Source organism: Malaya genurostris, chromosome 2 (genome assembly GCF_030247185.1).
Source record: "Malaya genurostris strain Urasoe2022 chromosome 2, Malgen_1.1, whole genome shotgun sequence".
NCBI lineage: Eukaryota > Metazoa > Arthropoda > Insecta > Diptera > Culicidae > Malaya > Malaya genurostris.
Window position 1 is genome coordinate 21,712,803 of NC_080571.1, and position 25,702 is coordinate 21,738,504.

General features: G+C 36.2%; 1 protein-coding gene across 4 annotated transcripts in view; it reads left to right on the plus strand.

Annotated features, from left to right (window-relative positions):
* Nucleotides 1-25,702, plus strand: part of LOC131427148 (UDP-glucosyltransferase 2) — a 161,479-nt gene that overhangs the window by 114,118 nt on the left and 21,659 nt on the right. For all 4 annotated transcript variants that reach the window (XM_058590085.1, XM_058590084.1, XM_058590087.1 and 1 more), the window contains 3 exons: nucleotides 4,160-4,312; nucleotides 24,577-24,760; nucleotides 24,842-25,138. In XM_058590085.1, the coding sequence (XP_058446068.1) occupies nucleotides 4,176-4,312; nucleotides 24,577-24,760; nucleotides 24,842-25,138 (618 nt within the window). In that variant the 5' untranslated portion in view covers nucleotides 4,160-4,175. The remainder of the gene's footprint in view (nucleotides 1-4,159; nucleotides 4,313-24,576; nucleotides 24,761-24,841; nucleotides 25,139-25,702) is intronic.

A 25,702-nucleotide genomic window follows, 5' to 3' on the forward strand; every position in this document is an offset into this window, starting at 1 on the left:
GATATAAGCAGTAAATTAGGTAAAATTTCAAGCAGTGAACGATTAGCTGCCCCCCGAAGAGGCTAACAGTAAAATATATTTATTGCAATTGGCGTCTTAAGTTCAAATAACTGAATAATTGGTTCAAACAACTGACATATTTTTTTGTTTTCATGCATACAAGTAACTTTGCTGGGATTGTGTCTTTGCTCAATTGCACGAGTGACATCTCATTGAAACGTTTTATTGTTCGCTCAGGATGTTTGGCATTGCTCAACTGAAACGTTTCATTACAAAAACTTTAAAATATTTTAGTTGTTTTGCATCGCTGGCTTTTCCGTGTGACATGAACTGTCTTAGGATACATTACTCTCAGATGAAATTAAAAAATTTGTACTGTAGGAATATCTATTTAACACATGGAAAACTTGTTTTACAATTAACTGTTATATTCTTCTGCATACTTTCACTTACATAAAACGACCAATACGTAACTAACATAAATGACGTTCATTTACCATTGAAAATTTTCAATATGAAACGCTTCTGGTGAAATGAAGAGTTGTTTTTTTCTGCGTTTTGCTGTCTTCGTTTTCCGCCAAGTGACAGCATTTGAATACAGCAGTTTCGGTTACCTGAATGGTTATGACTAAATCAACAGATATGTTAGTTAAATCAACAACATTTTAGTTGAAACCAGCAGGGCGTGAAACAACAATTGCAATATTGTAATTTTGTGATCTGCGGGTTCTCCGTGCGGGTAACCAAACGTGGAATTTCCATAGAAAAACCAGAACTATCCAGGTTCAATTTCCACGAAGCCTTTTTATGGCAAATTTCATACGCCTAAATCGACGACACGACCTGCCACTCGCTGTTCAAAACTGTATTGTAAATTTATTTACCCCTCAGTAACTCGAAACGTCATAATGAAAGCTTTAAAAATATATTTGAAGCTGGCAACCCAGGTTGATAAACTGTTGGTTTTAGAATAACAGTTACCAGAACCATGGCTACTTGTTTGGTTCAATTGAAAAATATAAGTTAAGTTTTATAAGTTTTATTTAGACCCGGTTTTAACCTAATTATGGTCTATTGAAAAATATAAATCCAAGATGGGATCTATTTCATCACGGTTCTACAATAAGAGCTTCTAAGTTTGAACCACTGGCAGATTTCTATTCTATGAGTAAATCAAAATGTGGTTCAAAAAAATAGAAACTCCTAGGAGAAAAATAAGACGAATTCGGTTTCAATTGAAAATGGGTTAGATAAAATAAGGAAAATTTTTGTACAAACCAAAAACTATCTAATTTCACTAAGATAGATTAATGAAGTAGATTTTCTGTAAAACAAAAAGTATTTTTTGATATAATGCTGTTTTTCTTTGGCCATCCATTGTTATAATAAGCCCTATATTCAGTAATGTTGCAGATTTCTTGGATTTTTACTGGTTGGTTCATTAGATCATCTTCATAACCTGATTTTATTGTCCAAACGTACTTCCAATATTAATTATTCGCAGGGTCTCTTTAATTATCCGGGAACAAGACGTATAGCGGAGCACCCAACCGAAGGTAGTTGCTGCATATATCCAATATGATCAGTTTATGATTTTCTAAAAGCAGTAGAAATGGATAAAATAAACATTTCAATGCGGCATTTCGTGCCATGGTAAGATCATTATTTACCTTATGGAATGACCACGTTCAAATCTAGTAATTGACCGTATTCTAGGACTATAATATCCATACTTAAGAATATGTATATTGTCAACATAAAACGGAGTTTATCCATATTTTCCAGGAAACAATTGGATGCCCAACTAGTAGTAAAGGTCACAGTTGTAATTTCTTTATTTAAATTTTAGCTTCTCATGTGAATCCTGGTATAAGCTACAGTTGCACGAAAACATAGTACTTCGTGCAAAACCTTGGGTATTCAGATTTCAAAAATCTGAGATGATACCTACTCGATCTAAAACTTCAATTCAAAGAGCAGAATACAAATCTACATATCCTGGAAGCAGAAGCGTGTATTATGAACCGGTTTTGTATCCTACAAAATTAGAAAGATTGTTGGTGCTTCCAAATATTGTTACCATCAGGTTTCGGGTTTACTCATGAAGATATACGCTACTAGATGCATGACTTTAACGAAAATAATGAAATGTAATTTTTAAACTTACCCAGAAGTAATCGAGCGATACTCGAAATCAGAATAACTTTTTCAATTTGTTTGTTTATTATATTGCTAGGGCGCCAAGGTAACTAACTTGTTTGCCACCAAAACAGTGTTGCCTGAGAAAATATTTTTATTCATTTACAAAGGGATATCCGATTTGTGGTAACTGGAGGTGAATCACTCTCAAACACTTTTTATGCTGATTTTTCTTCGGAGTGGCTGGTCGTGTCGTCGCCTAAATGTTGGTTTGAAATACATTATGTTTGTGATTCAATTTTTAGATCAGCACAAATAAATCGTAGTAATCCAAATTGGGTACAAATAGACATCGAGAAAGAAATTGGGTATAAACTAATATTCTTGTGGTATTGTTTTAGTATCTTAAATAGCTCAACTTGTTATGAATCTGGTATGGATGGTGTAAGTTTTTGATATTCAATTTTAATATTTCAGCTCTTAATTCAACCTAACCAATACCAAGTAAAATTATTTAGCTATTCTGAAAAGAATGACATAACACATGGATTAATAAGTCCCGAGACTGAAGCAGAGATGGCGCTCGTAGTAAACCAGTAACCACGTCTTTCTAGAGTACTAACCTTTGCTTGAAACGGGTCAAAATTTTAAGTCGATCCAACCAGAAACAGCTAAGTTATCGAGGTTGGAGTAGAGTCGTTTTGTAGTTTGTTTAAAAAACGGAAAAAAACGAGTTTCGTGTTTTGATAAAACATTGTTTTTTAATGGGTAAAACCACCGTGCAAGCGAAACAATGGATTGAAAAATGTTATCCGGACTCTTGGCCATCAAAAGCAACGATTTGTCGGTGGTTCGCCGAGTTTAAACGTGGTCGTACCGACACAAATGACGCGGAACGCTCGGGTAGACCTGTGGAAGCCGTTACACCGGAAAATGTGAGTGAAGTGACAAAAATTATAATGAAAGATCGTAAAGTGAAGCTCCGTGAGATTGCTGACGATGATACAGATATCATATGGAAGTGTATTTACTATCCTTCATGAAAAATTGAGCATGAAAAAAGTTTTTTCCAAGTGGGTGCCGCGATTGCTTTCGACAATGACAATGCACCCTGCCACAAGTCGATGAAAACAATGGCGAAATTGAACGAATTGGGCTTTGATCTGCTTCCCCACCCCCCATACTCGCCAGATTTAGCCCCCAGTGATTAATGGCTCTTTGCTGATCTTAAATGAGGAGGTCATCGCTGAAACTGAAGCTTATTTTGAAGCGAAAGATAAATTTTTTTATAAACATGGTATTGAAAAATTGGAAAAACGTTGGAACCATTGTATCACCCTAAAAAGTGATTATGTTGTTGAATAAAAAAAAATTTTGCAAAAAAAATGTTGTTTCCATTGTTAGTCTCGGGACTTATTGATCCATGTGTTAATATGGTATTCGTTTGACATTCTCTTCTGATCGGGATAGCTTACTGGTACTTCAGAAGTGCTTCGGTAAGTATGGCGACACACCGTCAATTCAAAGCATACTAGATCGAGTTGTGTGACCCAAAATGAGGGCAAATTTCTGACGTTACTTGGCATGCTAAAAAAGCTACATTAATTTTACCAGCACTACAGTGGTATATTTGCCATATCCGTGCCGAACTTATTTCTAAGAATCGGCTGCGTATAGTAACGCATCTGAATTCACTACAAAGCCAAATTTGTTCCGTTTCTGCTAGCTGCTTCATTTTCAGTAATACTGTCATAAGTGTGCAAAACCAAACTCATTAGCTTTATTGTCACCTTCCTTAGAGCGATGGAGATCAAAGAAAGTAAACAGCAATTCAACTCAACCCCCCCCCCCCCCCCCCTTACTACATCCAGGCACAAAATGAATATAAATATGAATTGGTTTGTGGATCCTATTTCCATTTTCGCTGTCGAAAAACTCCTGTCAAGATACATGAGATTTTTAAGGATGCTTCACCGAACGCCACTTTCTAACACAATGTCCTTCTGGTTTTGTTTTGCAGATAAAACCCGTACGTGATGCGGGTTCCGTCGGTTTGGGCACTGGTGACACTGTCGTCGCTATGTTCGGCGGCGGACATCCTGATGATTACGATGGGAGGCACCAAATCGCACAAAATACCCTTCTGGGAGTTGGCCAAAGGACTGATACCGAGGTAGGTGGTGTTAATTTCGATTTCATCATAGATGAGAAGGAGGAGGAGGAGGAGGAGGATGAGTATCATGCCGGCGTTGCATTCGATACAGCGGTTCTTATGCATTAAATTTAATCACCGAATGCATTAATTTCAATAATGGTAGTAATGAATCGATACAATCAAAGTGAAAACATTCGGCACATGTCCGATAAAAGGCCTACCGGACCAAAATCCCAGCGTAATGACGGCGGTAATTAACTGTTAACTGTGACAGTGCTAACACCATGCTCGCGATTGACAACAGAAGCCGGCGTTATGACAAAATCCAAAACCGGATTACAACCGGACAGTAGGCGGATAAAAATGTCCATCTGGCCGATCGTTGTTTGATATTTTTTTGCTTCCTTCGTTTAACGTTTTCTAGGCGATGATGTGCTCTTTACTTTCCTCGTGGAAATGACGCGGACCTCGAGCGTTATTAACGGGTGTTATGTGTGGAGCCGTTTGTCAGCTAACAGGCGTAATCCTGTTGCGGCATTCTTCTAGCCGAGATTCGCATATAGCTGATCAGCCGTGCCACGACACACTCACTGTGTTTTGTCATGTTTCAATTCAATCAGCGCACATGGCCTGCTGCTGTTTATATGCACTGATGATGGCAGAGGGAAAAAAGCGAATCGTTTGTGACCCATCTCTCCATCTGTTCGGTGTTTTCAATGTCAGCGATTCCATGTGAGTTATCCGTTTTTAATGAAGAACTTGACATTGAACGGATTTTGCATTTCCCGCAACGGATCGTTAACAAGGGACAATGCATTCGAAGAGGATTCATTTAGCGTACACTATTGATCTTATGAAACGTGAACTTCATGCATGTGCCCTGAAGGTTACTGTAAATCTGTAATCTTTTCTATTTTATTATTATTGTTTAGTCGTCAACACACTGATTGCATTTTTATGAGGTGATTATTAACATCGTGCACCTATAATTACCGTGATAAATAACCTTCAGAACACGTTTTCGGCCGCCAATCGTGTCTTTTTTCGGGCAGTACCAAAAATTGATTGGTTTTTAAAGCACACAATAGCATAAGGAAAATCCTTCAACATTCGACTGAGCCTTACTGACACGCACTCTGGTGATTACAGCTATTTATTTGACTAGCAGCTCATTTAAAAAAATCGTAGGATCGTAGTACTAGCCTTGCAATGATCCTGTACGCTATGAATCGGCTGCGAAGTCTGTTGAAACAGAAAGGCCAAGCTCCACAATAGGAATGTAATGCCAAGACTTTGCTCATTTCAAAAAACTATTTTCATTTTTCTGTTTAGCCTTTCTCATAAAGAAAGGCTATGCAAACCGACTTTTTAACCAAAGCCCGGAAAGCGCAAAAATGTGCATTCACTTTTTCCAGAGCTGACTGAACCCATTTGCACAAACTTAGATTCAAATGAAAGATTTTACAATTCCATAACCTGCTATTGAATTTCATTTGGATCCGATTTCCGGTTCCGGAGTTACAGGGTACACTCAAACCTCCGTTTACGTAAACTTTTTTTACGTTACCTCTTTTTACGTCACTCTTTTTACGAACAAAATCTCAAATAACATAAACTTTTCTTATGAACCTACTTCGTAAAAAGAGGTTTTTGCATGCAATGAACATCGTTTCCGGCTCATTTATATATTCCATGGAAATTACTACAATATGGGTAGGGGTAGATGGGGTAAAATGCACCCCCTAAGGAAATGTAGCTATATCTTATCTATAGAAAATAACACAGAAGAGTATCATGCATGACTATCTTCCGTAATCATTATTTCTCAAAATTACGTGCAAATACTCGCTGAATACATCGAAAAATACATGAAATATCTTATTTTCTAAAACCCTTAAAAATTGTCTATTGAAATATATGCGAGGCATGACGCCCGATCGTGGAAAACATGAAAAATATACATTCTAAATTACGCGAAGTGACGATTATCTGAACATAGAGGCAGCATGATTTTAAACAACGGGTAAACATCCATCAAAACAACGGATTAACCAACGGATAACGGAATAACTCATGACAACCACGGGGCAATATGCACCCTCATAAAGCTTCTTCTTCTTATTTAAAGAAAGCTTTAGACTTTTCGTTAACAAAATATTTGCCAGGTGGAAGATTGTTCACTATTATTCATTAAATTGATAACTTATGGATAATATTTGTAAGCGAATTCTTGAGCATTTTGCCTCATACAATTCGGGTCGTTTTGCCCCAAAAATATGAGACGATATATTTGACGATTTTTCTATAAAATTGCAAATTCATCGTCTGTAGAAGAACTAATTTCAGAAACCCGAATAATTGGCAAAGAAGTTCACTGGTTACATAATTAAAATCGTGTCTTCCTCACCCTAGAAAATTACTATTGTCAACTCAGAAAACAGTCGAGATGGACACACTGCTCAAGTGAAGGTGACACAAAGCGGCATTTAGCAACGCACCGATCTGTCATCACATGACAAATGTCAATCGACAACAGATGGGAAAACGTCACTGACAAAACCACGTTTTTGCGAAGATAATTTCTTTTCCAATCGAACGTTGAAGTGATCAGTCGTGTTTAAAAGTTACTGAAAATAGAAGTAGTTAGAGTTGCTGATTATAGAGTGAAATACTTACCGATATATTTAACTTCACAGAAAGAAAAGATGAAACTTACACGACATGTAAACCAATAGTACTATTAAATAGACGTCAGTTGAAACGAAAATCTGATTTAAAACCTTGATTGATGTAAAATTACATTGAAATGCATTTACTTTTTCATTGAACAAGGCTGTATATTTACAAATCGCTTAGTTTTGTAATGTAACTTTCCATTCAATTACCTGCTCCAAATATGTGCATGAAAATAAATGTAAATTCACAAAATATTTTTATCTGTGTTTATACTCACCCGTTTACTTACCTGTAAGATTACCTGAAAAAAAATTATTTGAATTATTGAAAATTTGTATATAGTTTGCAGAAAGCAGTTTCGATAGGACGCGCAGAAGAAGTATTGTCGCGACTAGAAAACCGAAATTGTAAGTTTGCATGATGTAATGGAAAAGTGAATTAGCTAATTGTAAATCTGTTTTAGTTGCGGCGTTAAATAAACAGCTATCAAAACGGTTTGTGCGCCTTTCTGTTTGCGTCCGACAGCTTCGACAACTATGGAACGACTATAAAAAATTACTTATAACAGAGACATAGTTGTTTTTTTTTTAATTTTTCCAAATGTGATTGAACCATCACTCCCAAAATTTTATAGTAATCTGTTGTTATGGCGGACTTTCAGTTTCATTAAAATTTCAATGTGAAAAATTGGAAAAGCAAAAGGTGCATTATGTCTCGGGCGTGCGTTTTATCCCATCTTCCCCTATTTTCGGAACGGGTTGGATGAGTAGATGTCGGGAAACGTTGTTTGAGGTGGTTCTGAATTTCAAGATGGCGGCTTCCGGTTTATTGATATTCCTTGAAAACCCTTACAAATTCAAACAGCCGAAACCGAGCAGATATATGTTTCAGTTGCAACAATTTACTCCTAAAGATACGAAAATACGAATATTTTGCGATAAAAATTTGCGTTTCACTTGATTTTTTACATGTTATAACATGTTATAACACATGGGCTGAAAAGTCCCGGGCCTAACAAAGAGGACACGATTTTTTTGGTTCAAAATTAAGTTTATTTATCAACGTATTCTCCATCAAGAGAAACGCAATCATTTCAGCGTCGCTCCAACATTTCATTACCACTTTTGAAGCACGAATTATCTTTTGCCTCAAAATTGGCCTCAGTTTCAGCAATAACCTCTTCATTCGTGCGAAATTTCTAACCAGCGATCTTTTTTTTTAGATCTGCGAACAACCAGTAGTCGCAGGGAGCCACATCTGGCGAATACGGTGGATGTGGAATGTGAATGTGAAAGTTCAATTCATGTTGTTTTGTTCAATCCTCAATCATCAACACGTTCTCGTCAACAGTGAGCAAACGCGGCACCCTCTTTGGACAGAGCAATATGAAGTCAACACGTTCTTTTGATATCTTTACGGTGCTAGCTTACTCACACAACTTCACTTTTCGATAATTTAAAACGATGTTGAGGATTTTTCATGTTTTTTGGGTTTACCGCCTCATTTGGACGTCCACTGCGTTCTGCATCATCGGTGTCTCTACGGTCAAATTTTCCAAAGTTTTAAAAAGCATGTCAGTTTTATTTGTATTAACGTCATACTGTTATGTCTCTGACATTACCCACCCATCTTTTTTTTATTTTTTCCAACTTTTGCTTATCACTTCTGATTACTTTGGAGTAATGAAACATCTATTTTTTTGTACTGTATATTATTACAATGAAGAGATATAAATGAATCTTACACGGGTTCCGAAAGGTCATACGTAGGCCGCTACTTATATTTCGGGAACTGGCCACACTAATGTTAATTGCTAAAATCTGGCTACACCAAAATAAAGCTGGACATTTTTTAACATAAACGTACTCAGAACGTTTTGAGGTACAAGCGCTATTTGTGTTGTTTACAGTGACTTAAAAAAAATCAGTTTGGCTGAAAAATAGAAATTTCAAGAGAAGGATTTCGTTGGATTATTTTTCACAACTTTCGACGTGGATTATCGCAACAAGAGTGTGTCGATGAACTTAGTTCTTTGTATGGCGATTAAGCACCACCAAAGACCACTGTATATCGCTGGTATAGTGAATTTAATCGTGGGCGTAGGTCGTCCAAAATCAGTTATTTTGCCAGAAACCTTCGATGCGCTGCTTGAACTGATAATGCAAGATCGTCATGTGACATACCGTGAGATAGAGGCATCCTTGGGCATTAGTTCCACACGCGTGCAATTTATATTGCATGAACACCTGGCCGTAAAAAAGAAAAAAAGGTTTGTTCTCGTTGGATCCCGCGCAATTTGACAATCACTCAAAAATAGACTCCTGTCGATTGGTGCAAGGAAATGTCAAAAAATCGCGGTGCATCACCCGACGTATATAAGATCGTAACAAGTGACGAATCATGGATATATACGTATGAGCCGGAAGCAAAACAGCAATCGACTGTGTGGATGTTCCAAAACGAATCAAATCCAAAAAAAAGTTGTTTGCGCACGAAACACTTCTAATCAAATGGTCGCCTGTTTTTTTCGGAAGAACGGTTCATGTGGCAACTGTGCCGCTAGAGCAACGTAAAACGGTCAATTCTGAATGATACACAGTCATTTGTTTGCCTGAAGTCTTTGTAGAAATTCCCCAATCGAACAGCGGAAGACGAATCATCCTCCATCATGACAATGCGAACACTGACACATCAGCTCAAACCAGCGCGTTTTTGACCGGCCAAAACGTCGATTTGATTGGTCATCCACCATACAACCCTGACTTGGCACCCAATAATTTCATTTTATTCCCGCATATCGAGAAAAATTGCGTGGTCAACGATTTTCGACGCCAGAAGATGCTGTTGAAGCATTCAGAAACCATGTTTTTAAGGTACCATCTTCACAGTGGCAAACATGTTTTTCTGATTGGCTCGAACGCTTGTAAAAGTGTATCGATCATCATGGAGAATCCTTTAAAAACTATAAAGCCATTTTCCCTAAAAAATGTTTGTTCTTATTCGCTATTCCCGAAATATAAGTAGTGACCATCGTAAGATAAGGAAAGTTTTAAGAAGACTGATCTGAGAGGATGTTTTTATTTTAAATCATTTAAATCAAATTAAATATTGGTTTACAAAAAACAAATAACCCCTAAATACCAAACCGTGGCAACATATCATTTTCCGCAGAATGATGGTTTCAAATCAGCCCTATAAATATCTCATACACCATTTTTTCGAAAAATGGTAAACAAAGAAACTATAGCCGAAAATAGATTTTTAGCTTTACAATTTGAATTAATTTATTGTCAAAAAGATTGTTTCGATTGATTTTGAACCCATTATTACAATTTTCGCAACATTAATAATCAAAATGGAATATGAGATAACAGTGGATGACAGTTTTAAATATAGAAGGTCTAAATTATCTTATTATTATTATCAAAAAATGTTGTAAGGCAATTTAAACACTAATTTTCTCTTCAAACCTCCCTTATTTTATTACCTTTCAGAAAACGTATAAGATTCATTTATATCGATCTGACATCTGATGATTATGGATATTACAAGATTGACGTTTTGATGGTAGCTTATATTGAAAAAAAAAACTTAGTTAATCAAAATTGTATGCAGTAATTAGTTTGATAACTCTTCGGAAGACAATTTACTCGTAAAATTGCTCACAAAAAAGTGAAAATAAAAAACGTCTTAATTTTTTTAAGAGCCCTACTTCTACCTAGAAAAATTGATGTAACCTAATCAAATAAAGAAGTATATAAGGTGAAGAAAGCTAAGCTACTCAAAACAAAATTTCCTACAACTTTACCCACATTTTTTTAATTTTATCAAGAAAGTTATATGCCCGATTTTGACATCGAAAGATAAGCCAGTTGATTCCAAACAACGTTTATAAAGAAACCAACTGCAAAAAATGATATTTAATAGTGAAAATATTTTGTCCCGGTAAATTCCCGTTTCCAATTCGAGAAGTTTTCATTGATAGTTGAAATACCTCAAAAGATCGTGAAAAGTAAATATTTTTTCAATAAAAGTGGTTTAAAAATATTGAATAACCTGTAAATTTTCGAAATTTTTTGACTGATAATTGAACATTTTGAAAATCCAAAGGAATACTGCAATTGATCGAGTTTCTATGGAAGCACGTCAGAAATGCTTACGAAGTTTACATAGTAAGCCATGAACTTACAGTCTATAGATATACCATATTTGAAATTCCTTTCAGATAGTGACAGAATGTGTCTGTGTTGGTTGTGGTCCAGCAAAAATAACAATTTAAGTTTACGCAATGATCTATTTTGTGATTCCCATCGCATTATTTTGGTCTGATACCATAAAAACTCTTTATAAACATTATGTATTGTTCGAGCATCAATGTTTCGCTGTTTACACTGTACTTTCTAAGTACGTAGCTGACGCAAATCGTGCATAAACAACCAATCCGACGAATATTTTACTTCAAAAGCACATAATTGCACTGGCTAAGCAAATAAACAAGATCCGTGATGCAAATTATGAATGAGTGAGAAATATTTCCCAATGTTTGATCTGAAAATAATAAACTTCCTACTTTGAGGCTTTTAGCGAAGGGTAAACTTAAATCACTTAGAGGCTTTTCCTATTGATTTCGCCATTACTGTTAATGACGAAAAGGAGTGAAAACCTATCATTGAAAATATTTATATTGACTTTCTAAAAAGACCAGCTTTGGTTTACTTTCTCATAGAACATCAATTAACTATCTGGAGGGGTTTACTTAGGGAACAGATATTTTGTTAATGAATTTTCACTCAACGGCAGCAGCGAAAACTGAACTTTGTCGTTCGTCGACTTCAGCGGGAACTTTGTTGTTGTGAGTTTTCATGCGTGATAGAATGCGTTCTCCCAGAAAGTTTTACTTGTAGCATGTGAAAATTTGGCAACTGTCAAAATGCCAGAGGAAGTTCATTCAATATTCCTTGTGAACTCTGAGCTCTGCCTGTTTCGGCGACGGCAGTGGCATGACTAAAAGTATGAAATCTAATATTTTAACGTGTGTTTTTGTAACATATTTTCTGGTTTTATCTTTAAATCAATAGAACTATCTTCTCCTTTATATTTCAACAACACTTATCTCATTGTAAACTACGAAATATTGACATTACAGCTTAGTTGACCGCCCGTGAAATTCCCGTGATTGATCAGAAACCAGTTGAAATTGCAAACTGAACCAAATGCATGATACTTTAGAGTCGAAGACCATGCTCAACATGTAACCTAATTTTACTTATGGCGTTTTTCATTGAAAAACACTGGTAGTCGAAATGTATTGGTGAAATTCGAATGAAATGTTGTTTTGTGGAACTTTTTCTCAATCTCTAGGCTGCCGGTTACCGGCAGAGAATTATGGATTTATTTTAATTAAATTTTAATCAGTTAGTTCTAAAGCCAGGTACCATGATAATGATAGAAGAAGTCGATAGTTGAATTTATATTTGATTTTCGTTTTATTTCGTATGAACCGATAACCTAAGGAAATCGTACATGGACATGTTTCTAGTTTGTCACACAAACACTAAACAAAGCATTAAAACAGCTTATTTAGAATAGTAAAACTATTCTAGACGGCTAAGAATATGTATTAGAAAACTAAATTCATTATTCAATTTTATGTAAGAGTCGTGTGAAACAAAGAAAACTACAAACAATAACTAAGCGGAACATATTCAATGGAAGTACCGCTAACGAATCACGTCATGAGAATAAGCGATGAGAAACGTGTATGAATTGAGCTCACCACAACCTGTAGTGTTGAAGAACGAGAAATAATATAAAAGAAAAAAAATTGATTATTTTCAAATGCTCGAAATAGAAAAGAAAACATTGCCTCCAGAAATGAAGCATGAAAAAAACACTTTATTGAACCAAGTGATAGTTTGGTAAAAAACTTGTTTTGATCCACCTAGTGGTGTAATGGTGCCTTTCTCATATCAAACATACTATCATATATAATACTGTGGTATTCTTCAAAATAATTTTCTTCAATTCTTGAAAGAATAAAACCGAAATCGGTTTGTTTGACCATCTACTAACAAAAACTATCAATTGGAGAAGATTCGAAGTCGATTTAGAAAATTTTTTACGTTCTTTTTTTGCCCTTTTCAGTGATAGTATAAAATTTTTAACACAATTTATACTATATTTACGGATCCGGATGAAATTCAGGAATTCCGTATGAGACCACAGGACCTTTCATGTGAACCTAAGCCTTTTTGCCGCTCATCGTCGAGGCGAACGGCACATAAAATAAACTCACTGTCAGTCCAGTTGCTGATGTGCACAAGCAGTCCAATCGATACTAATTCTTAATTATTTTCTTATACGCGAATAAACACATTGAAAATCATTGTCGCTCGAGCGAGGCGAACGGCACATAAAATAAACTTGTAGAACACCACACAAACCGAACAGTTAGCTAGTCATCGAGCGGGGGACTGAGCGAATATTTCACCCATTTGCTCTACATGAAGACGGACGTTGACTGAGCAGAAAAATGTGACAGAGAATATATTCATAGATTCCGTTTTGTGCGAATGCTCATACTGTACCGAATGCGATGCCTCCCAAAACCGACCGAAGCAAAACTGCTGCTGAATGAAATGACTGGTGCGAGGTAACGGTCAAAATCATTCACGTTTTTGGTTTTGAAGAAATCTCGAACATTTTCTTCGAATACCACATATCATATTTTGGACTCTCTGTTTGCTATCCTGAGCAACCATTTTGTTCTATCATCTCTTCAAGACTCATGTTGCATTCCGAGTTGCCTTCATCAACTTCTGGTTCTGAATGCCCAATATTTTTCGAATGAGAATCCATCTTGTTGGCTCTATAGCATTGTAGAACTTCTCCGCTGTTGTGACAGCTTTCCATATTAGTCCAAAGCCACATCGACGACACGACCAGACACTCCAAAGAAAAATCGAAAATAAAAGTGATCGTTAACGATTTACCGCCAGTTACCACAATTCTAGTGACCCCTTGTTTATGACAAAAATAATGTTCTCTAGCAACACTGTTTTAGTTGCTATGAACTCGTTTCCAAGGAACCCCAACATAAATGAACAAACGATTAAAAAAATACGGAAAACAGCAAAAATATTCTAGACAATAGAAATTGAGCGTAAAAATTTAAATGCTAACGAGAACTTAGTGAATTTAAAAAAAAATCAAGATCGCAATGTTATATAAACTTTAAGTCAAGGGCCTTAATAACGGCCAACATGACAAATTCTGCTAATTCTTTGTTCGAAAGTAATATTGGCCCGTAAGTTAAAAAAAAAGATAGCATCTTATATCATTCTCTTAACAGCAATATTAAACATATTTCATGAAACAGGTCTCCGTCGAGTATGTACGACAGACGTTCTATGATAATCTTAACTCTTGATAATAAAAATCACAAGATTAGTGCAAAGAAGTTAAATGAAAGTGAGAGATTTATAATTCGGAAAAATATCGCTGTAAGTAACATTTCAATTGAACTGTCGTCAATAATTTGACCAAAGTTATTGATCGCAACGGGACCTATAGAATGCACCTATAGAATGTCAATAGAATGTCAATAGAATGCACAATGAACTTGAAGGCTTAAGATAGCGGAGGATACAAAACTGTTTTCATCAATTTCATATGTTTTATTTTCATCCGATGTAATCTCTAACTGGAAATGTCATTTGTTGTTTTTACGTTACATTCACCAGAAACCGTACTAGGAAGTATGACATATTCTTGAAATAAATATCTACAACATTAAATGCATAACATTCTTAGGTTAAATAATTTTTCTTCTATCGTACTACTCAAAAACTCTAATTAAAAAAGTCCTTAAAAATTACACACCAGTTTTCCAGAACATAATCTTGCAACTGGAATAAGATTTTTCGGACATTGGTTTACCGAATTTCACGAATCTACGACTTTATACATGCAGTATTATTTCAGAACTGATTCCTATGTGTATTTGACACTTCGGCTCGTTTTGTTGATATTTTCAATTATATCTAATCTGTAACTAAGGTTATGGTAACTATTATTCGAAAAATAACAATTTATCGGTCCAAGTTGCCAGTTTCAGAAAAAAAAAAAATTAGTGAACTCGTTTTGAGATTACGAGTTACTGAGGGGTGCTTAAATTTACGATACAGTTTTGATAGGCGAGTGGCAGGTCGTGTCGTCGGCCACATGCTTTGCTTTTTGAAGTACTTCCACTTGTACATTCAAATAAAGTCATGTATGTGTAATATCTGGCCGCATCATAGGCTCTTTTTATAAATTTATTGGCTAAAACACTACATACGATCGATTTTTATGACCTTACGATTTTTTAACATGACCACGTCGTAATTTCGAAGTGGATGTCCAAAATCAGTTTTGAACTTCTTCGAAACAATATGAATATCATTTCTTTCAACGTTCCTGAACCAAACTGTGAAATGTTTTAATATGTTTATTCAAGTTTTTTCACACTTTCCCATTGAAAATGGTTTCAAATCCTTCAGCGATCATTTTCCCAATAAACAAAATTCATTTTCTTTAAGTTTTACAGTTCACCATGTACCTTAATTTTTACTAATTAATTCGTCTCAAAACATGATCATTATTTTACATAAATACACCACTGTTCAATGTTGGAGGACTTCATAATGTTGGCTTTTCACTTGTTTAATCAACGATCGATCGAAAACTTCTGAAACTACTCGCTAAGCAAGATTTTTTCAAAAGTATGAGATGAAAATTTGCACTTAATTTACTTGAATGCGCATTGCTACAATCTCATTTCGTATCGCAAGGTTGCCAAGTTTTCTCATATCAACATAACGCAGTTAAGTGTGTGTTGCATTGGCTGTGCATTCGATATTTTCATATTTTTAAAAGAGCCAATGCAGAATAACTTAACAGTAACGTTCTAAATGCAAAACGAAGGGAAACGAAAACGAACCAATAAATTTCAAAAATCGAATTGATATCAAACTGGTTAAACAAAACATCGTGTGTTGTCTCACAATTGGCATTAGACCCTTTTAAGAAGAATTCTGACATTTTAAACCTGAGAGTGTAATAGTGCAATATTTTGTTTTGATTGTTATCGCTATTACTAAATAATATAATGAGTATAGGACCAACGATAGGATTAATAAAAATCCATTAAGATAAAATTAGGAACAGAGTAGTGAACATATCAGAAGTGCTTTTAGCTGTTTTTGAATATTAGTTTAATTTTCAAGATATGTGAATCAGTTTTCAATGTGGAGCAAGGCGAATTCTGCCGAAATACGAAATAATTATAGTGACTTTGGAGACTAACTCTGGTTTTTGGTGTAACGTCCTTGCAAATGAGATGAAATGAGGAGCCGTTACGCTACTTTTTTACGAACAACCGTTCAGTTCGTAAGCGGAGGTTTCGGTGTATTAATCGATTCATCAAATTAATGTGTGTGTATGTATTAGTGTGTGTGCAACATCTTGAAGTATGATGAAATGACACTGGGAATCAAAATTAAACACAATTTTCAATACAATCGTTTCTGAGTGATTCAGTACAGTACTCTTCAGCATAGTATGTTGGCTCGAGTTGTTTTTAGCACGGTTCAATTTTGGCAACATAATTGTTCGATGGCGACGTGTTAAACCATATAATGGAAATTTTGCATTATCTTCGAATTCAAAATGAAAACCCACGCCTTTTCAAAATTTACCCTGTACAAAGATGGGTAGAACTTAATCGCGAGTATTTCTTGTTGTATTTAAAGCCACAACACAATTTATTCTCCATATCATCGAAAATATGATCAGAAATTTGTGATGAAACTTTCAGTAGTATGAGATAACTACAAATAACACAAAATTGAAATTATCTGAAACGTTTGATATCAATTTTGAGAATATCTGCCAAAGTGGCATCCCTGAATGTACCTTAGCCTACTGAGTGAGAGGTAAGATTTCTTATTGACAACGGCTCAGTCAATCTGTTAAAGAAGGATAGATACACATTTGGAAGAACGAACAAAAGCTCATGCACACATTTCTTCTCATTTATAACTCGCTCTTCAAGAGCCGAGAATTCGTTCAGCTTTCAATTTCAAAAATCTGTGATCGATTTCAGAATCTGTGTAAATCTGTGACCATTTTCAGAAATCTGTGAGAATCTGTGCCATTTCTGAAATCCGTGCAAAAAGTTGAAAATCTGTGAAACACAGATTAATCTGTGAACCTGGCATCCCTGTTTACCAGTGCGGTGAACTGGTGAGCTGCGGTTCTTTTAAAAAGAGCTGTGAGCTATCAGCTCTCTTTAGAGATTCGATTCACTGGAATAGCTCAGGAGCGAATTGCCCATCCTTACGCTCACTGCAAAAGTGAGTTACAGAAATAGCAGACGCGTGACGCCCTCCGTTTCTTAACCATTCATGGTTTCAGCATGGCCATAGTGAAAATGAGTCACACGAATAGTACTCAGGATATTCTCATTGGAAAATAAATTGGATTAGGAATATAATTTCCTAAAAGTATTGTAAAAGTTTGCTGCATTAAGTTGCATATTTCGCTTCGGCACAAGGTTTCCGAGGTAAAAATAGGTAAAATGATGTACAACTGTTCCAGAAATGAATAAACTTATGCATTACCTTCTAGAAAATTATGGGATTTTATATTTTCTACAATTATTACAAACAAAGTATGTATAAAAAATAACTTGAAACAACCCCCTTAAAACTAGTTTTCTAGTTTTAAGGGGGTTGTCATAATTCAATATCTAAACAAATTTTGAAAAGGCCTAAAAAAAAGTTCTATTGAGTTCCACTTAGATTTTTTTTTATATTTTTGGGCATATATTTTCCTATAAATTTTGTAAAAATCAGCTGCATAAAGTTGCATATTTCGCTTCGGTGTAAGGTTTTATCATAGGTAAAAAAAAGGTAAAATGTTGTATAACTTTGCCAGGAAACAACAAACATATGCACTACCTTCAACAAAAATATGGGATTTTTAATTCTCTTCAATTATTCCAAACAAAGTATGCATACAAAAATAACTCGAAACAAGTTATGAATAAGAAACTGATTTTAAGGGAGTTGCCATAAAAACGCTTTGTATATCCGAAACGGTGCTACCTAGACTTTTAGTATATTTGACAAAGTAAATTATTTTCAATAGTTCTAAAACTTTGTAGAAGAAAAAATTTTTCTATCTCTTCAGAAAAAAAAATTATGGTTATATTTTTTGTCAAAGTAGGCCATGAACAATTAGGGATAGAATCAAATTACGCGGTATATATTTGTAAATTATTTCTTAAACTATATGCATTTAAAGAACGGTTTTTCAGCTACTGATTTATGTCCACGTTTTTATTGATTCGAACCACTGTGCGACGACTCGAAAAAAATTAAAGGGTTGTATGCAAGACACGACCGAGCACGATTACATTAAAAATGAAGTAAATCTAAGGTATCCATATTAATACCAAAATAAAGATAATGGTGGATGCACTAAGCAGTCATAAATTACTGTTTGGACTTCTCCAACAGAAGAGAGATATAGAGAAGAGTAAGGCCTTTTTACTGCCAAAAGTCCTTATGTATCTGAGAAATTCTTTTTTTAAACAAATCTTCTCTTTGGGAATTAGAATATTTAGATTTCCAAAATCTAAAATTTAGTTTTAGTTGCCAAATATCTAAGAATTTCCTGAAACGTCGAGATAACATTAAATCTCAACGTTTCATGTAATTCTAAGACATTTGGCGTCAAAAAAATGTTTTCGATTTCGGAAATTTCATGTACTTCCCCGTGATGATTTTTCAAGATAAAAAATTTTCTAACTTTAACCGCCTTTAAGGCCATCGTCCAAGTACCATGCGCGCGGGTGGTTTTAGGAAACTTTAGATGGAAATTTTGAAAAATTTGACAAAACCAAAAACATACAGACCTTTGAAATACTTATATCTATCTACAGGGTGAAAATGACTGGAAAATTCGGAGGATTTTCCGAGTCTAATCAAAAATAGCACTGAAAAAACGAGCTTTTTTGTAATCTTTCACAATTATTTGAAAAAATAATTCGATGGAATGAAATTTTTTTTTTTCAAAAAAACCTTATGCTGGCAACAAGGATCACATTCGGACACATTTTTGGAAAACCTTTTCACGCTTTTCATGGAAAATCAACGAATTTCACATAACCGATTTCGTGAAAATTTTTGAAATTCCTGGATTTTCTATGAAAAGCGTGAAGAGGTTTTCCAAAAATGTGTCCAAATGTGATCCTTGTTGCCAGCATAAGGTTTTTTTGAAAAAAAAAATTGTAAAATCTGTGTATCCATCATAAGGTTTATTTGAAAAAAATATTATGCCATCGCATTATTTTTCCAGATAATTGTGAAAGATCACAAAAACACTCATTTTTTAGAGCTATTTTTGATAAGACTCGGAAAATCCTCCGTATTTTCCAGCCATAAATAGATAAAAGTATTTCAAAGGTCTGTATGTTTTCGGTTTTGGCAAATTTTTCAAAATTTCCATCGAAAATTTCCTAAAACCACCCGCGCGCATGGTACTTGGATGATGGCCTTAACTCCTAGATTTTTATTATATGGAATTATTACTGGTTTGTTGGATGTTTACTAAAATATCTAGTTTGTGAAGTGCATATCATTTCGGTATATAAATGAATAATATGTTACTGTTTCTCAAGAATTTTAAGGGAGTTATAGATACCTTTTGTCCATGCTTGGCAAGTGGATATACATGATTTATACTTTAGAATGCTTAAAATCAAAGATGACGGCTTCGGTTTGTGTATAGCCTTTCAAATAATCAATATACAATATGCATTTTCGAGACGGGTTTGACAAGTAATTGAATGAAATTAATATCATAATTATTTCTACTTTAAATTTAAAAACCCTAAATGGCTAAAAACGATTTGTAGCGAATTTTTCAATGCATGAATCGATTTAAATATTACATTTTTTTATATAATTGGTCTTGTCCCCTACACAAATCCGTAATGTTTTGCTCTCATGTGTTCCGTCTTATAATTGTACCGTTACAGTTATACAAATAAAGTGTTGAAAGTTTACAAAATTCACACAATCAATCAACTAGTACGTGCGATTATTGGATATTCGGATGTGGGTAAAAACGCATGTCAGTTTTAAAGATTGCTTCAGATAGAATTGGAACAAAGACAATTTCCTGTATTTCAGTTATTTATTATTGAATTCATAATCTTTTTTAAACAATTAATTATACACGGCTAATTAGGCGGCGCACGTCCATTTTTTTAGCTATCTTATTCCACCAAGTCGTCATTTGATTGATGTCTTTGACAACCTTTCTCTTTACCTTGAGTCTCCTCTTCATGATTGCCCAGTATTTCTCAATAAGGCGGAACTGGGGGCAGTTGGGTGGGTTAATGTTTTTGGAACAAACTGGACCCCTTTCTCTGTATACTATTCTTGAACGACTTTGCTGTAATGACAGCTTGCCAAATCTGGCCAAAACATTACGGAATGGTCGTGGGATCGAATGAACGGTAAAATTCGTTTTTGGGGACACTCTTTTTGGTATAGTTCCGATGTCATTGTCTTATTTGTAACGAAAACTTTCGTTTTTTCGCCACAGCTGCAAATGCCCTGCCAAATCATAAATTTTCTTGCAAATTTGTCGTCAAAAACAAATTTAAATTTGGCTGGAACATCTCCCCGAGCCGTTGCCAAGTAAAATTTTTGACCTGGGATTTGTCCGAAGTCAGCCTTGACATAGCATAGGTTTCATCGTCCATCAGAAGACACCCGTCGAACTTGGTCAGCACCTGGTCATATAGTTACCGAGCACGAATTTTGACCACACTATTCTGTTTTATGGTCCGATTTGGCTGTTTGCTAGCTCGATACGACTTGATTCCTTACCGGAGCCAAGTTCATCTCACGATACTATTCGCAGCACCGAATTTTCTGGCCAAATCACGGTCCGATAGATTAGGATTCCTCTTAATCGTTTTCAAAATCTTACCACGCAGTTTCCGGTCGACAGTTCCACTCCTACGATTGGCTAGAGGCTTCCGAATCGTCGTCAATGTTCTTTTATACCGTTTGATAATGCGCTATACGGTATTTCTGGGCAGTTTCAGCTGTTTAGCAGGCCTAGATGCAGACCACAATAGATTTTCCAAATAACTGTGCACAATTTTTTCCCTTCTTTCGGCTTCCATGTTAATTGTCGATTTGCGGAATGTCAAAAATCATACATGAAGCTAACAAAATTCCCGGCGCGTGAGGAGCGCCAAGTACTTCCAAATCCGTCAACCAGGAGCGCCACAATATGAGCAAAAGTTTGTTCCAATTCTAAATGAAGCAAGCTTTACGGTTACGTCTCTGATAGTACCCTCCCACCATTTTTTCGCCAGATGAGTGGGATTTTACTTATTTTTGAGGAACATTTTTTTAAGCGCGTAGGTTAATTCAAATTGATGATAATAAGGAAATAGACAAATGACATTAAACATTTTGTTTCGGATGAAATTTTATAGAAATCTATGAAACCATAAGACCTTTCTATTAAATCTATTCGTACATCTGCGAATATCGTCCAGTCATCTCTGAGAAATCTTAATAAGGTGGATTGTGGATTGTGGTGTTTTTGACTGTTACTAAGAAGATTTTTCCGTTGATGCATCGTCACTTCTAATGACGAATTGAATTGTTGAATAATCATAACCCTGTATTTTCAGATCCGCAGGTTGGTTCTTGATTAAATTAAATAGAACCGTTATTTTGCAAACTAGGAGAGCTTACCGAAAAAAGGTTGAAAGTGTTTTCTCCTTTTTACATCTTCACTAATAAAAACACACAAACTTGAAATTTGAGTATTTAACACTCATTACTCTGTAATTAAAGACTGTCCCAGAAAGTATGGACGCACTTTGATTTCGCTGTAAATAATTCACAAGTGTTAGATATTCAATTTTTTTTCGATATACTGATAATATTAGACTACAACAACAGAATATTATTCTCAACATTTCCTACTTATCCATTGTAGACTAGCTGGCGCACCTTTTTGCGAACGTTCCTCATTAAATTCCGTACAGACTTCTTGGCAACAAGTTTTGACACTTTTTTCTAATCTTTTTCGAACTGTTGAATGGTTTCGGCTGCCGAGACATGTTTCCTAAGATGTGCCTTCGTTAATGCCCAAAATTCCTCAATTGGTCGAAGTTGTGGGCAATTTGGTGGATTCATGTCTTTTGGGACGAAAGTGACATTATTGGTAGTATACCATTCTACCGATGATTTCGAGTAGTGGCAAGAAGCAAGATCTTGCCAGAAAACAACAAGATCCTTGTGACTTCGAATCATGGGTAGAAGTCGTAAACATTATTGTAAACATTTCTTGATGTATATTTCGCTGTTCATTGAAGCAGTGGTGATGAAGGGTTTCGAAATTTTACCGCAACTACAAATTGCTTGCCCTTCTCGCCCCAAGAATCGTATTGTACAGCTTTCGAAGCCTCGGCCTGATCGATGCTTCTTGTTTCGGACTACGTTTTGGTTGTTTCTGCTTCTTATAGGTTCGAAGATTCAAACGTTCTTTAGCACGAAGAACATTTGACTTCGAAGTGCCCACTTTTTTGGTCACATCCCGAACTGAAACCTCCTTCTTTTGCTCGAACGCCTTCAGTATACGTTTATTCAACTGAGGGTTAGCAGAACCTTTCTTTCGACCCGTTTTCGGTTTATCCTCAAAGGTGTTATCCTCACCGAACTTCCTGATTGCATTTCGCACGGCTTTTTCACTTACTCCTTCCATTTTTGCTATCTTTCTGAGTGACAGTCCGCGTTCTGTGCACCATTTGTACACAATTTTTCGACGTTGTTCTGCTGAAAGTCGACGCATTTCGGAACAAACTAATGAAAACGAATAAACAACTGCACAAGTGGTTAGAGAAGAGTGTAAATAACAGGACGCAGCCATAAAAATTGACAGATTCGGAACCATTGCGAAATGGCAGCGGTTTTTGGTTGCGTCCATACTTTTTGGGACAGTCTTTAAGAAAAATTCCTGGAGAGATTCCACGATATCAGAATATACCGCAACTGAGACTTTCTAAGCCGGTACTTAAATTTAACGAAGACTATTGCTATAGTGATCATGAAAACTGTATGCCAGAAATCGTTCATTCAAATACTGTTGTTGAATCGGCACCTATAGATGTAAATAAAAGGTACATTAAGCCTGTCAAGTCGAACGACAGATGTTCGATTGCGAAAAATGAAAATATTGAAAAGTACTAGAAATTAAACGTGTAGTGAAATACGAAAACTAATATTTCTATTCCACAGGGAAGTTTCAAAATTGAAATATGAGAACGAAAATTTAAAAAGAAAACTAGAGTTTGCTAAACCTGATTCTATGCTAACGAGACTGCAAAAAACTCTGGTAGAAGAGCAATATGCATTGATAGTCGTAATTAAGATTAATAAATACCCTTGGCATCTTAGAGCTTAAGCATTGTGCCTTAAAATTATATTATAATATTGAATAAAAAAATGCATTGATAACGACTGGATAAAAAACATCGCGGAGGTGGGCTAATCAAGCTCGAGTCTCGTCTCGGCGGTAACATTTTCGCGGTTTTCATTACATCATTGTGTTCAATTTTTCAACCTGTTTTCGCCGTTAGATACTGATCATATTAAAACTAACTCAAGACGGCTCCAGAGATGTCTATCTCCTCTGTGTGACGAAGAGCAAGCAAAATTTCTCCCCTCGCACTGACAACTTCAACGAGAGCTCTTCTCTTTCACATTTATACACCACTGTTGTGTAAAGTGTACACGCATCATGAGTGCGTTTGTTTATTTCCTTTTACCTCTTCCACTGAATCGCACCAAAGTGCTAGAGCATTAGCTAATAAATTCTCCGAGGTGGATGCAGATACTTTCACAGAGGTGTACACGCCGGTGAGCACTCTGCTGTATGGTTTTCGTAGATGAAGCGTTGACACGCAAAATCAGCAAAATAAAACAATTTATCGTAAAATTTTCGGTTTTCCTTGCAAATTTTTCATAGCAAGGCCAGATGTACTCTCTATTAATTGAAGTTCACAGAAGTGTTCGCTCACCATCACGCGCCAGTGGTCACTTGGGTGTATTTAGACGAGAGCGCGTGTGAGCGATTCATGCGAAGAGAATGTGTTTCACTCGCGCCAGCTGCTTTAATCACAAGCACACACTCAAATGCTGTCTATTCGATACTGAGAAGAAGTGCGCTTTCCTCTTTGTGCGGTGCTTCGTTTTTTTCATCCTTGGTGTGGCAAAAATCTGACTCTAGCGTGTATAACTCTGGTGAAATGCCATCTCTGGACGACTCTACGTCTTAACAAAGACTGAAAACAAACCATTGAATATTTGGATGTTTGGAAAAAAGCTTGTTAGTATTATTCGTATTCACGTCATCCAGTTATGTCTCTGACGTTACCCTTCCGACTTTTTATCCGGGAAATAATTTTGTAAACATTTTATAATCTGTTGAGTAAAATAACCCACGACTCTCTTCCTTCAATCTTCCAGAGGACACAACATCACCTTCGTCAGTGGTTTCCCGGCCGACTTCGCCATGAACGGTCTGCAGGAAATCACCCCGTCCGGACTGGTCGAGTACATCCGTAACTACACCAACTGGGACCTGCTGGGGGCCCGGATGCGTGGCGATCTCCCCCTGTCGCTGTGGGACGTGTTCCGGTACGCGTGGCAAGTGAGTTCCGTAACTGGCAAAAGGTCTTTGCCATTCTTCTACAAATGTTATTTTGAGCTAGAGCCGTTCTTCTGCCGATAGGCCTGCGACGCTACCCTGGAAGACAAGGAAGCGATGGATCTGCTGGGGAGAAAGTTCGATCTGTTGATCCTGGATGGTGCCTACCCGGAGTGTGCCCTGGGATTGGCGTACCGACTGGGAGCCCCGTACATGTACATCAACACGGTCGGATTCTACACCGGCACAATGTCGCTGGCCGGAAACCCGTCGCCGTATTCCACGAATCCCGTGTTCTATCGACCGCTGACCGACGACATGGACTTCTTCCAGCGGGTTATGAACACCATCTTCAGTGTTTTTACTCTGCCGATACAATATGTAAGTATTTATGCGATTCAGACAGGGAAACAAAATTAACAGGAACGAGATTTATGTTCGGGCATTTTCCATCGAAAGTCATTTATCTCAACTGCGATGCATTGCAGTGACATTCGATGTTTTCCGAGACAATAAATGTCAAACCTGAACGGAACTGCACGGACTTAGCTGCGAGATATATGTGCCTATTACTGCGGGCGTCGCATTGCGACCTTCAAATAAATTCTTTCGATCGAATTTGTGTTCCAATTTTTCGCAAGGTCCCAACGATCGATTGATAATTACAGCTTTCATATGAACAAGCAAACCTAACCTGAAACCACTGGCTCACCCCGTGTCTCTCACCAATTAAACATTCTACATAATTGCTTGCTTGCTTGCCTCCCTTTCCCTCCCCCCATTAGTCCGACGGTCCAGTCGGAAAATTTACGCCCAATTGATGTTTGCACAGAATGCGTAACTAGTTTCGAGTACGAGCACCGAACCGGCAAACGCAAACGCCAACGCACATCTAAATTGATTTCGTTATCATGCGCCGCGGTCAGAGGCTAGATTTGAGCAAAC